Source organism: Gallus gallus, chromosome 4, assembly GCF_016699485.2.
Source record: "Gallus gallus isolate bGalGal1 chromosome 4, bGalGal1.mat.broiler.GRCg7b, whole genome shotgun sequence".
Lineage (NCBI taxonomy): Eukaryota > Metazoa > Chordata > Aves > Galliformes > Phasianidae > Gallus > Gallus gallus.
Genome location: NC_052535.1, coordinates 44,208,457 through 44,223,193, shown reverse-complemented (window position 1 = coordinate 44,223,193; position 14,737 = coordinate 44,208,457). Strand labels below are relative to the sequence as shown.

The 14,737-nt window shown below is 38.8% G+C and overlaps 1 protein-coding gene across 1 annotated transcript; it reads right to left on the bottom strand.

The window, feature by feature from the left end:
• Positions 1-8,537: 8,537 nt before the first annotated feature.
• LOC124417894 lies at positions 8,538-14,312 on the bottom strand. The gene is made up of 2 exons (XM_046940690.1): positions 14,264-14,312; positions 8,538-10,241 (listed from the first exon to the last, which is right to left on the bottom strand). Exon 2 carries the CDS (start codon positions 9,595-9,597, stop codon positions 8,968-8,970), a length of 630 nt encoding a protein of 209 aa, XP_046796646.1. The 5' UTR covers positions 9,598-10,241; positions 14,264-14,312; the 3' UTR covers positions 8,538-8,967.
• Between the last annotated feature and the right edge of the window lie 425 nt (positions 14,313-14,737).

Genomic DNA, 14,737 nt, shown 5'->3' with positions numbered 1-14,737 from the left:
CTTCTAATGGTCTTTCCATGCATTCCCAAATTATATTGTAGTTAAATGAGGAGCTCAAATATCTATTTTGGGGTTCAGAATTTAATCACCATGTATTTCCGTTATTATTTTTTTTCCTTCTGTCTTCCATATAGATTTGAACTCCTATATTTTCTTAATCAAATTATTCAAATGTCAAAGTAAGCATCTCAGGTAATGTTTTCTATAATAGTTCTGGTATCATTCTAGAATCATTCATTAAAATGCATTTAATAGAAACCTCTTTATCAGATGTGGTTAAAAAAAAAAACACAGTACTGAGTGGAATTAACTTTTGTATCAGTAAAATAAAAAATATCCTTCATCTTTGAAAGACTGTGTTTGCTGTTAATCTAACGTTACACAGCTGAAGGCCTCACAAGAGCAGAGTTAGGGTTTTGGCCTGGCTTTTTTTCTTTAGCTCCTTTTTAGTTTTTCTGAAAAGATATTAGAAATGCAAAACTTCCTTAACTAAAACATTCATTATGCTGCTGATTAAAATGGTCAGTTCATCTGTCCTCTCTGAGTTAGAAACTTCTTCTATAGCATCAACAGTTCTTCCCGTGACAGGTTTTGTAGTAGGATGAATACTAGGATCCTAGTGTTTATAACTTCAATATATATGCATCTTCTAATATAAAGTCCCTGTTACTCACAACTTCACTTGATTTATGCAATGAAGATTGCTCTATGCACTAACGTGGTGTGGATCTCACTAATGTGCCCTAGAAGCTCTGTGAAATTCTGTTAGCATTGCATATATCTTGCCCAGCTGCCTCTGAGCACTCATTGGTTGTTCAGGTGACTTGGTTTTAGTCTGCGGATAACTAACTAAACTTAATATATTCCTTTATGTAGTTAAAATGACTGGAAAGGTGCATCATAATTACGGTATTTCTTTCAAAAATATAACTATCACTTAAAATATCACTTAAATGGTGCTAGAAACATTATGTAAAGTTAGACAATTTTAATGTAGCTTATGCTTTTAGTTTAATGCGGTTCCCTTATAAACTCATGTCAGAAAAACTAGAAGTTTAACTTGCCTTATAATATAGCTCTATGTAGGTTCAATTTTAAGTCACAAGGACTGACCTAATTAGATAAACTCTTGGATGGATTACATGCATATTCTGGACACTTCTTAATCAGAAGAAAATCGCTTTGAAGTCTGAGATCTGTAAAGCTGAAGAGAAGCTAAATACAGGCTCTTGTATATCTTCAGCAGGTTGGATAGATTAGTCCTACTAAAACATTTTATAGGTTTTTTTTAGGGCTACTTTAGAGCATTTATTTAAAATGCTGATCAGCTTGGAGTTGCCTAAGCTGCTATTTGGACCTTTTAGGTTTTTTTTTAACTGTTTAAAAATCAGGTTGTGTATCACATGCAGGGAATTGTATTAAGTATCTAGGTATAATGAAAAGGTATTTCAACCTTATGAAATGAGTACAGTTGTTGTGAATGTATTCAAATAAGAACCTTCACTAATGTCTATTCTTTTTGATACAGTGCCTTCATAATTACATGGCAAATTAATAAATTCAGAGTGCATTTTTAGAAGGCAAGATAAACAGAGTAGAGGAATGGAGATTTTTGTTCATAGCAATCTAACTTTCAGAAATAAAACTTCCATATTTTTAAAATTCTTAAACAGAAATAGGATTTTGTAAGGTTAATCAGTCAAAAGCTGAACATTCGTTCTTCATCCATTTTGGAACTGGCTAGTTACATATCTACTCATATTGCCATCTTTTGGAACATTAAAACAAAGACAAATCTTCCAGACTTATGAGATCATCTTCTAAATGTCTTTTAATATTCTGTTTTTCCATGCTGATTTTTAACTTTAGAAAATCAAGCTTTAACCCTATAATAATAGGTATGAAATTAAAAACAAGTTATTTTTAAAATGCTCTTTTTCTAATTTTTATTACTATGGAAGTTAATGACTGTTTCAAGATAGTAGAGACGAAGTCTAACTAATTTTTCAGGAGTCCTTTTGAAAATCTGTGACGTGTTGTGTTCAGATATAGGAAGAGCTTGTTGTTATCTCTTACGGTCCAGGTCAAGTATTTGTGAGTACAATTTAGGTTGAATATGGACAAGCTAAATTTAATTGCTGAGTCACAGTGCAATCATGGAGTTGTCTAACAAAATAAATAATTGTTTAGAATTGTGAGAGATGAAGTAAAAGATCAGATTACCAGTATGCGTTACAGTGGTGTCATAAAGGGACACTATGCTAAAGAGTGACAATAAAGACCATTTCAGTTAAAGTTATCACTTAGCTATCAAAGTCAGTTAGTTCATTTTCTCAGAAAATGAACTGGGTGAGAAGCTGGACATGAGCCAGCAGTGTGCATTTGCAGCCTGGAAGGCCAACTGTGTTCTGGGCTGCATTAAAAAAGACCAGCAGGGAGAGGAAGTTGATTGTCCCTCTCCACTTAGCTCTTGTGAAGCCCCATCTGGAGTACTGCATCCAGGGCTGGGGCCCCCAGTACAGGAAGGACATGGGTCTAGAGGAGGTCCACTAAGATGATCAGAGGGCTGGAGCACCTCTCCTAGGAGGAAGGGTTGAGGGAACTGGGATTGTTTAGCTTGGAGAAGAGAAGGCTCTGGGGAGACCTCATTGTGGCCTTCCAGTGGTTGAAAGGAGCATATAAATAGAAAGGGGAATGGCTGTTTATGAGGGTGGATAGTGATAGGACAAGGGGGAATGGTCTTAAACTGAGACAGGGGAGGTTTAGGTTAGATATTAGGAAGAAGTTTTTCACACAGAGAGTGGTGTGGAAGAGGTTGCCCGAGGAGGTTGTGGATGCCCCATCCCTGGAGGCAATCAAGGCCAGGCTGGATGTGGCTCTGGGCAGCCTGGTCTAGTGGTTGGTGACCCTGCACATAGCAGGGGGGTTGAAACTAGATGAGCACTGTGGTCCTTTTCAATCCAGGCCATTCTATGAAAATTTGATTTTCCTTGAGTTTGGTGATGGGTGACTTTGTGACCTTTGGTTTCTGTACTCAAAACAGAAGTTAGACAAAGGAAAATTACAATAACTTTAAAAATATTTGCTATTATCTGATGTCATCGACCTTCTTCGATGCCAGGTTATTTTATCTAACCAGAAGAGACTCATCTATTTAAAACATATGTTCATTGTTTCAGCCAGGCAGACAAAGAACAGTGTTTATCTAGAAATTCTACTGAGAGTTCGTATTGGCATGGACAAGCCATTACCAATAGTCTGGCTGTGAATATGTTGGGCCATTTCCTCTTCCAGTTCTGATTTTTGCTTCAGTCAGAAGATTTACACAGCTAAGTAGCAAGTGCACCTATTGTTTCTCAGTGGATAAAAGACTCTTGCTCCTTAAAAAATGTGACACTAGCATGTGAGATGTGAAGTTCAAAGTAATCAGGAGTACTATCTGGTGGTGGTAAAACGTAATATTTATTCACCTTATTTAGTGGGTTTTTATGTGTCAAAGTATTATGACTGCGTATGTCACAGAAATGTTTGTATGCCATGTGGTTTATACATTACGTAATTTATCACATCATAGGTTAAATTGGAATGTTATTTGATAATATTTGCAATTCTTCGATACATAGGAAATATCAGTTGGACAGTATAATTCAAGTCATTGTAGTACTCCTCAGGAGATACAATTCCTGCGATGCCCAGAATAATGTAACCTCTTATATATTATAGGTTACTCTGGAAGTAATGTGTCCTTTTTATTTCTGTGGAAACTAGAATTAACAAATTTTTATAATCGAGAGCTACTCCACTGTCCTAGTCAATTGCATTTCTTCCAGTGAGAAGATATTAAGTGTATTTTTATTTCCTTCTGAACCATACTGCTGTATTTTGTGTGGTTTAATGACTAGAAGTAACTTTGGAAAACAAGTACTGAAGAAGTAAACTAGAGTATAGCTGTATCCCGTTAGAGTTTCTACTTGTTTGTGTATTGTCTTGATAACAAGATTATGCTGTCTACTATAAAAAAATTCAATTTGTTTCTGTATCTTTGCATTAAGAGGTAGATGTTTAATTTTTTTGAGACAGGGAAATAATACAGATCACTGAAATGCGTATCACTGAATTAAAGGAATCTGCAGCTGTCATGAAGTCTCTAGTTGATACAATTATTGTAATTTCTGTACCCCAAGACATTTAAAATTATGCTAGAATAGAAAAGGTTTGAGTTTTTTATTTTTTTTCCCATCTGGAATAAAGCGAAAGGACTTATGCTAATGAAGTCAGTGTGCTTTAGTAACTTTGTCATCAGGCACAGACTGTTCCTTTTTTGTTGTTTTTTTTAGTACAGATTTGTGACATTTCACATTTCTTTGATAGACTTCAAATACACACTACTTACATTTTCTTCTATATAATTCCATGTAAAGATGTTGCTAATAATCTTTGGCATATATTCTTGTGTGATATCCATTTAATATTGATCTTCTGTACAACATCTGTCATTCATTGGGAGCTTGACCAACTGTGCTAACAGTTTTATTGACTATGATGGATCATGAGTTCTGGATGGTCAAATGGGGCAAACACTCCACTTCCTAAATTCCCTTAAGAAACTATAGTTTAAAATTTGCTGGATCACAACATTACCACCTAAAATTAACTTAATAATGTTACCTGAAAATTTTTGTTAACTTTTGATAAGAATAATTTAAAAACTATGCACATAGGAGTTAAATAAAATGTCTTCAAGAATAAGAATGTGAAGAATTTGAGAAAATTCATCCATAATAAGCACTAGATGAAGAATTTATTCCTCGGAAGAATCTGATTCCTCTTTCTTTGCCTATGTTATAATATTTGTTTTTCAATTAATTGAAAAATCACACTGATAGATGGGTGTCTGAAAAAATGTTGCACAACTTCTTTTGTAGCCCTGCTCCCCAGATCCCTATTATTTGATGTTCAGATTTTCTGAACTATAAGCAAAGACAAATACTTGCTTAATGTTCTTGTGACTGTAGCCAATAAACACATTTCGTCACTATGGTTGCAAAAAATAAATACCCACTATTGCAATGTATCTGATAGGCACAAAAGAATTAACTGACATGAAAGAATTTGATCTCTGACACTATGTTAAAAACTGAATTCTTGGAGGAGAGAAGGTGCAAGGAGAATGAGCAGATTAGACCAGATCTTAAACATAATATTTTATTCTTTGTGTAGGTTCGTATTTGGTCAGGTTAGATATGTTCTTCAAGAAAGATATCTGTTCCTAGTCCCTTCTTTGAGTATAAATTATCAATGTTTCTACAATGGCAGAAAATCTGTTCCATGACATTTATGACTGGAATAATCGTTCCTTATATGGAAAAGAAAAGCATATGTGGTAGAGTAAAAAGATGTGCTCTGTAATACTTATCATTAAGGATATCATGAGAGAGTTGCCAAAAGGGGTTACTCTGATAATTTGAAAATGTAAATTTATATGTAATATATGTTAGCTGAAGAAATCTAATTGTTGAAGAAACTATATTCAGTGTTCTGCTCAGAGTGAAAGTATCTGTTATGCATTTAGGTGACAGTTAGGAGTCTAAAATTAAGAACAAATGGGCCACTTCACTGTTTCTAAGCAAAGGTTACTTTCTGGGAATGTTTTTCCTTTTGAGATTGTCCTATTCTGCCAAGAACATCATAACAAAGAAGTCCCCTGTTGAGGATGTAGAAAGGTAAATAACCAAAGAAACTTTAGCAAAGGAGATTGCTTCTCCTTTAAAGAGCAGCAAAGGACATGGTTAAGGTGAGGAGTATAAGGAATAAAATACATAAGGAAAGAAATACATAAACATGCAATTAATTTATTGATTGGAGAGTCACAACACATGTAAACAAACATAAGACTTTCCTGAAGTCCTAAATCTTAACCGGATTGCCTCTGAGAATTAGTGTTGTTAATCTCAATGCCTCTTTTGTTTTAGTTTCTCTGCAGCAAACCAAAAGAATTCAAATTAGTTCCAAACCTTCCCAATTAGTTTCAGTTAAGACTGAACCTTTTCTTAAAATGAAAAATTGCAATGTGCACATGAATATATCACTGAACATAGGCTTAACAAGGTGCTGTCATCTCTGTTAATCTTATTTTGCTCCTGATGTCATGTGTAAAAGTTAAGACCAACTCTGACTGAAGACAGCCCATGTAATTTTTGCGGAGAGAACAGTCTTCTTATACTGGCTCTTAAAGGGAGACATAGGTAAAACTAGCTTATTGAAGGCTATCCAGAGGTTGCTGAAGACCAGAAACCCACCTACTTTCTTTTTGAGCTATTATGTGGTCCTCTGGATCCTCAGATATTTCACATGCATTTTACGTGAGTTCTGCTTTGGGTTTGAAAAACCCAAAACCATCTTCATTAAGATAAATGAGATGCAAGAGATGTGGAAGTGTGGTCAAGAAGGCAGGTAGCCACCTTCTGATGGAAGGCAAATCACATAGGCCATGTAGATAGAGTTAAGATAGGGATGTGAGCCACTGTTTAAGGTTGTTTTTGAGAAAATGTATCCCTAAAGCATTGGAAAATATGACAAAGAAGGAAGGACAGGCAATTTGCCAAGAGTATGAAAGATTTGTAATTTACCACTTACAACCTCATCTCTGTTAATTCCCTTACTAACTAGCTCAACTTTTGAGGCATGAAAGCAGCAAGATGAAAGCAAGGTCATGCTGCTGCCCTACCTGGACTTATGCATTTGAGTGAATAGCACAGGTACCTTTCTAAAAGCGCAAACTTCTTGAGTGCTAAGAATAAGAATTTTCTCTTTCTGAAGCACAGTGACCTGTGGGTTGATTGTCTAAGTTGCTTCAGTTGATTGATTCATTTTAATCAGTTCAGTTCCATTTTATTAAAGCCCTGTATGGATAAATGATAATGTCTGTGTGAAAGATATTGCTAGAAAAGCTTTAACCAGATACTGATCACCCACTTATTTTTTTCCCCAGGTAAGGTCTCGCTAATCTCTCCCAATTAGCTATTATTTCATGGTTCTCTTTGTATATGCAAATATTTAGTTTGAGTCTGGAGACACATATTAATGTTGCTATTTCCAGCCTGTAAACTCTTGGAAATGAGTCCATTTGCAATCAACTCAATTTTCCTTAATTTAACCAATTATAAAGGTTAACAACTGTAGTAGTTTATTGCTTTGATGCTTGTAGTCATTTCAAAAATCCCTAGTTTTGTCATTACAATTTTGTAGTGTGAGAAGTAAAAGTGAAGGGAAGATATTTTGGATTGATGGGAAACCTCTGTTGGTAAAGTAATATGCTTCTTATCTATTGATTTAAAAGATCAAATGAGTTACTCAAATTACATTTCTGTTTTGTTTAAGTGAGGTCAAATAACCTTCACCTCTGTACTCTCACCTTACAATTTTTGAATGATTGAGATAAATTAGTTGTTGATAGAGATGAGTCTTACTGAAAGTGTAACTTGAAATCTTTCAGAAGGTGTAGATAATTTTGTCATTACTGCTTACTATTAATGTAAGTGAAAAAGGGGCACACTTATTATGTAAGTACCGCTTACAAATAATCTGAAAATTGAATTGCCAGTAGTCACATTAAAGACCTGTACTCCTCCACTCAATGCAATACCAAAGTTCACAATTTCCATTGAATTTCCAGGGATTATTAAAAATAAGATGGGTGATTATTGTTGTTCAACACCTATTTGGAGCTCTGTCCAGGAAACACTGTTGTACTTGAGAAATGTTTGAAATATTTTAATTCATAAACCCTGGAATGTATCTGCAAGAGGATGCTTGTGCAGTAGTGCTGTGGGTTGTACCACTTTTGGTTTAGGTACCTACTCTGCAACCCTGTAAGCAGTTAGTTAGATGCTGAGCCTACTGTCCTGAAATAGACAAAATCAGATGTCTCAAAATGGAATCAGTCCATCTTGGGCAGCCAAGTTAGTCAATTTTTAAAGTAAATATAGACAGGTCAGACCTCTCCACATGAGCCACTGTCCTATCCAAAGGATATAGGTTAAATGCCACCATTTAAGTGCCTCCCTCTGTGCAACAGTCACAGGTTGCAATTTTCTCCTGTTAATAAGGGTTCATATCCTTCCTTTTACTCAACATGAATGATTTTCATGTTAACAGGTGGTGATTATACAGGCAAGTTCAGGTGAAATTTGAAAGAAACAGATAAAATTTTCATTTTTCATCCTAGTGTTTAGAAATCTCATCAAATTGTTGTTGTACAGAGTTAAAGATTCATTAAAGCAGAAGAAAATGAAAATGAGTAATGTTCTTTAGTCTAGCTTCAAATTATTTGTATCCTGGTTCCTGATCCAGGAATTCCAGTTTAGGATAGTAGATGTCTTCCTACAAATCTTTACATTCAATGCCTCTGTCAATGGCTTATGGGCAGGTTCAGCCCAGTTCCACGACTAGAGTTGTGAGGGGACCCACAGATCTGCACCCCAGGAAAGGGAAAAGAATAGAAAGATGGGTGTAAAAACAAAACAGCGTCAGAGATCTGAGGAGAAACAAATTGTTTTACTGAATAAGATATTGGAATGCAAGATAACACGCTATAATACTATATAATACAATGTTATTAGAATTGAAGCTAATAAATCAAATAAAATGAGAGAGTGTCTGAAAACCGAAGGCCTTACTCTAATGTTGGCGAGATGTGTAATCGGGTTGAGCAGAAGAGAAAACAGAGGGCAGTCTTGTGACATGCCAGGAGTTTTATCTTCCCTCTGAATGCAGGGTCCTCTGCGGTATGTAGTTCTTCTTGTCTTCTGGGAACCAGGTACCTGGAACTGGAGCGTTAACTCTTTAACTCCTAATGCACTACATGATGTTATGATGTGGAGTACTGATAACCAGAAATCACAAAACCATGATGTTCCACCCCTTATTCCACATCATTACATAATGCTTAATATATACAAACAACAACTAACAAACATTAAACTTCTGCCATCGCCCTTCCCCCCAGTGAGCTTTCATATTCTTGGCTTGTTTAATTGTGGCACATGTGTCACAGTCATAAATAACCTGTGCAATAGCATTCATAGTCAAGTCCACCCCTTGGTCTCTAGCCTGCTTATATGTTGCATCTCTTCCTTGATGTCCTGAGGTCTCATGGGCCCCCTGAGACAGAAATAATGCACACTTGTATTGCCAGTCCATATCTATTTGAGCCACCTTAGTTTTGGCAGCTCGATCTACCTGATGGTTATTTTGTTGTTCTTCAGTAGCCTGACTCTTAGGCACATGAGCATCTACATGATGCACCTTTACATCCATATTCTTTATTTGAGCAGCAATGTCTTTCCACAGTTCAGAAGCCCAAATAGGTTTACCCCTTCTTTGCCACTTGTTTTGTTCTTGCTGCTGTAACCACCGCCATAAGGCATTTGCCACCATCCATGAGTCAGTATAAAAATAAAGCATTGGCCACCTCTCTTGTTCAGCAACATCAAAGGCCAGCTGGATGGCATTTACCTCTCCAAGTTGGCTTGATTCTTCTTTACCTTTGGTGGCCTCTGCAACTTGTTGTGTGGGGCTCCACACAGCAGCTTCCATCCGTGATGCTTCTCCACAATATAATGTGATTCAACTGTGAACAGGGCAAATTTCTTTTCATTTTCTAGTAGTTCATTGTATGGCGGGGCCTCTTTAGCATGCCATACCTCTTCTGCTGGTGATGTTCCAAACTTTTACCTTCAGGCCAGTCTATGATCACTTCTAAGATTCCTGGACGACTGAGGTTCCCCATCCAAGCTCATTGTGTAATCAACACAATCCACTTACTCCAAGCGGCATCAGCAGCATGATGGGTAGAGGAAACCTTTCCCTTAAACATCCAGTTCAGCAATGGAAGTTGAGGTGCTAGAAGGAGCTGCGTTTCAGTGCTGATTACTTCGGAAGCAGCCTGAACCCCTTCATGCATAGCTAAGATCTCCTCCTCAGTCAGAGTATAACACTCTTCGGATCTCCTGTATGCTTGACTCCAGAATCCCAGCTGTCGGCCTCGGATCTCTTCTGAGGCTCTGCCACAGACTCCAAGTGGGACCTTTCCCTCCAGCAGCAGTGTAGAGGATGTTCTTTACATCCTGCCCCATCTGTACTGGCCCCAGGGCCATGGCTCAGGCTATCTCCTGTTTGGTTTACTTGAAAGTGTGCTGCTGCTCAGGATCCCACACAAAATTATACTTCTTCCACATCACCTGAAAGGGGGTTAACAAAGAGGCTATAGTTTGAAACATGCATTCTCTAAAAGCCTGCTATTCCCAGAAAAGATTGTGTCTCTTTCTTACTAGTAGGTGGAGACATGGCAGTGATTTTGTTGATCACATCCATTGGGATGTGATGATGTCCATCTTGCCACTGTTTACCTTGGAACTGAATTTCCTCTACAGATCCTTTCACTTTTTTTTTGCTCAACAGCAAAACCAACTTGCAAAAGGATCTGAATTATTCTCTTCCTTTTCTTGAAAACTTCCTCTGCTGTGTTGCCCTACACAGTAATGTCATCAATGTGCTCTAAGTGCCTGGGAGCACTGTCCTGTCCCAATGCAGGTGGGATCAACCCATGTCAAATTGTTGGACTGTTTCCACCCCTGAGGGAAAACAATTCCAGGTATACTGAATGCCCCTCCTAGTGAAAGCAACCTGTGGCCTATATTCTGTAGCCAAAGGAATGGAAAAGAAGGCATCAGCGATGTCAGTGGTGGCATACCACTTGGCTGCTTTTGACTCTAGTTCATACTGGAGTTCTAGCATGTCTGGCACAGCAGCACTCAGTGGCTGTGTGACTTCATTCAGGTCAAGGTAGTCTATCGTCAGCCTCCGTTCTCTACTGGCTTTATGCACTGGCCAGATGGGGCTGTTAAAAGGCAGGTTTTGCTGATCACTCCCTGACTCTCTAGTTGATGAATCAACTTATGGATGGGGTGCAAGGAATCCCTGTTGCTCTGGTACTGCTGTCTGTGCACTGTTTTTGTAGCAGTCGGTACATGTTGCTCTTCTACTTGTAGCAACCCCACAACAGATGGATCTTCTGACAGGCCAGGCAAAACAGACAACTGCTAATGCTATTCCAAAGGCCCATCGATACCCCTTGGGATCCTTAAAATATCCCCTTTTGAGGTAATCAGTACCAGGTATATATGGAGCCCCTGGGCCAGTCCCAATAGGGTACTTTTGCCAGTTTTTACCAGTGAGGCTTATTTTGGCCTCCAACACAGTCAACCCTTGGGAACCCCACTCACCCCAGAAATATAAATTGATTTTGTCCCTTGGTAACCCGAGGGCATTAGAGTGCACTGTGCACCAGTTTCCACCAGTGCCTTATACTTCTGCAGTTCTGATGTGCCAGGCCATCTAATCCATGCAATCCAATGCACTCTATTGTCCCTTTCCCCCCATTGGCTGGAGGCAGGGCCCCTCTATTTGTTACCTCTATTGTTCTTCTGTGAGTCTTGATCAAGGTTCTTATGGCTTTTGCCATGTCTGGCAGCAACTGGAACAATCACCTCTTTGGAGGAGTTCACCTCTGTTGTTGATCTGTCTTGTAATTCTTTTACCTGTGCTTGAAGTGCAGGAGTGGGTTTATGCTACCTCTTTGTATCTTCTCCATGGTCATGTAGGTAACGCCACAGGGCAATACGTGACATAGTCTTACTGTTGTCACTTGGTTGAGCAGGGGGATATCTTCTTTTAATAGCTGAGACATGTGATGATGCAGGTCGGGAGGAAAACAATTTGATCAGCCCATCTAGTAGGCTATTTTGATAAGCTTGATCCCCATCAGGTGCCTCTGATACCACTACAGATTCATCAGTTTCATAACAATAAAGCACAGTAGAATGTTTGTCCATAATATCTTCTTGATTGCTCTCTGTTCTGTCCAGTTTTTTGGTTACTTTTGAAATGGCTGAAACACAAGCTCGCAGAGGGATTAAATGTAACTCAAAGTCATGAAGTCTATTTATCAGTTCATTTGAAAGGGGTCTTCTTTGTTCTCTGCCATACATTGCTGCTAATGTACTGGTGTACCTTTCTGGTGCAGTTCATGTGAATTTACGCCACATATTTGGTGTACACCTGACGGTCTCAGGATCATGCTGTTGCTTTGGATCATCAGGAATGAATGTGCGGTCACGTAACATTTCCACCACGGCTCATTCTCTCAAATAATAGATGCCTTTTTTCATAGCAGTCCATTTCTTTATCTAAGGCAACAGATCATATTTGAAGGGGTGTTTTTCCTTTATGGCTAACAGCATCTGCTTTCAGAGGGGGAGAGCCTCATCCTGACATCCACTAATACCTTAGCCAACAGCTAAGTCCCTAGCAATGCTACCCAGTTGGTATCTCTCCTATCTAGCAACACACTGTTGGCCCCATTGTCGCAACATTGAAGTAACCAGGTGACGATGGATTCATTTGGTTGCTGTGAAAAGTCTTTTCTCAAACCTCGAATTTCAGTCATTCTCAGAACGTCGAGTAGTAATGGTGACATTGTTTTCCCTATCTCCTACTCTTTTGGGGCTTATTGTTACCCTCCTAGGCATTGGGGGTCTAAGCCCTCTTTCTGGATCCCCTGGATCTCAGAGCCACTCTGGACCTCTTTCCTCCTCTTCTCTTATAGTTTCTGTTTCCTCTACTTCTTCCTCCTCCCCTTTCTTCTGATCTAAATGAGGTGATGCTCGTTTCTTTTTCCATCCTTTTACAGAAGCAACTGGCATTGATTCTGGTGTCTCCTGCTATTGGTCACGTTGGTCAGTTTCGGCGCTCTTACTCTCCAGCTCAGCTCAGAGTCTGTCTTACTCAGTTAGGAAGAGGTCTCATTCAGCTTGGAGGATGTCTTGTTGAGATTGAAGTTTGACTCGTTTGGTTGGAGGCTGTTTAGTTTGGACTGGAGGGTCTTTTGTTCGGTTCAGAGGGTATCAAACTTGGACTGGAAAGTGTCTCGCTCAGTTTCGAGGGTCTCATTTGGGTTGGAGACTGTCTAGTTTGGATTGAAGGCTGTCTCATTCTGTTTGGAGGCTGTTGAATTTGGATTGCAGGGAGTCTTGCTCGGTTCAGAGACTGTCCTGCTTAGATTGGAAGGCATCTCGTTCGTTTTGAAGGGTGTCTCATTCAGACTGGAGGTCTTTTCTCTCAGATCAGAGTTTCTCTCTCACAGATTGGAGATTCTCTCTCTCTCAGATTGGAGACTTTCCTTCTCAACTCGAAGACTCACTCAGATCTCGGGAGTCCTTTCCTGACTAGGAGACTCTTTCTTGCCTAGGATAGTATTGACTAAGGACCGAAAAGCATAAGCCAGGCGCCAAATAATTTGTGCATCCCTAGATCCATCTGAATCACAACTTCCCTGTCTCAAATATCTGCTTGGGCTCTCAGGATCTTGCAGGTGTTCAGGAGTGAAGTTACATGACACCGAGGATGTCCCTCTCTTTAAAGTTTCTCCCAAGTACCTCCACGCTCCCTGCCACTCAGTATCCTCTGGCTCTGAGGAAAGCTTACTCAAAGGATCACAAATACAGAGTGCCAGTACACAGATAATGAGTGAAATTAGTAAAATGGTGAGTAGTTCAATCAGGATGGTTAAACACGTGATCAGACTACGAATCAAACCAATCATTAAGGTTCCAAGGAAGAGAATGAGAGACTGCTGAAAAATCACAAGTTCTGCAAGTTCTGTAGAATTAGCAGCTATCTCTGGAAACTGTTCTAAAAGAGAAAGTGGGATCATTTTTTTTTTCCTCTTTACAGAAGCAAGCTAGCAGTACCTAAAAAGTTTACAAATATCCCAGAATATTGGCAATCTGCCTGGACTTTCAAGGTCGTGTTTTCAGTAAAGAACTGATAACCTTTTCTAATGAAGCTCTCTGAGAGCAGAGAGATATTTTTTCTAAAAGCCAGAAAGCAGCCTATGCATGCATTCTCCACCAAGAATGTCAATGGTTTACAGGCTGGTTTGGCCCAGTTCTGTGACTAGCAGGACATAGGGATCCACAGATCTGCACCCCAGGAAAGAGAAGAAGGTAAAAGGGGAAAAGGATAGAGAGATGGGCCTAAAAACAAAACAGCGTCAGTGATCTGAGGAGAAACAAACTGATTTACTAAATAAGATATCAGAATGTGAGATAACACACTATAATACTATATAGTACTATATAATTAGAATTGAAGCTAATACGTCAAATAAAATGAGAGAGAGTCTGGAAACCGAAGGCCTTACTCTAATGTTGGTGAGATGTTAGTCGGGTCGAGCAGGAGAGAAAAGAGAGGGCAGTCTCATGACTTGCCAGGAGTTTTATCTTGCCTCCAAATGCAAAGTCCTTTGGGGTTGGTAGTTCTTATCTTCTGGGAACCAGGTACCCGGAACTGGAGCATTAACTCTTTAACTCCTAATGCACTACATGATGTTATGATGTGGAGTACCAATTATGAAAAATCACAAAATCATAAAACCATGACAGCCTCCTAGTAAGCAGTGACTAGCCAGTGTAGGATAGGTAAATTCACTTTCCGGAAAAGAGGCTGCCAAGGTTTCCAAGACCAGCTCCTGAATTACCCCTTATTAAATAATATGATTAGATGAAATTGACAGTAAGGTATCCAGCACTACATAAAGAGCAAAGATTCCATTGTGAAAGTAGACAACCAGGTGGATACCAAGGTGAATTAGTGGACTTCTCAGCAGGCTGCAGCT

What these genes read in the sequence shown, in the direction of transcription:
- LOC124417894 (XM_046940690.1), bottom strand. Translation starts at nt 9,597, where the DNA reads ATGGAAGCTGCTGTGTGGAGCCCCACACAACAAGTTGCAGAGGCCACC.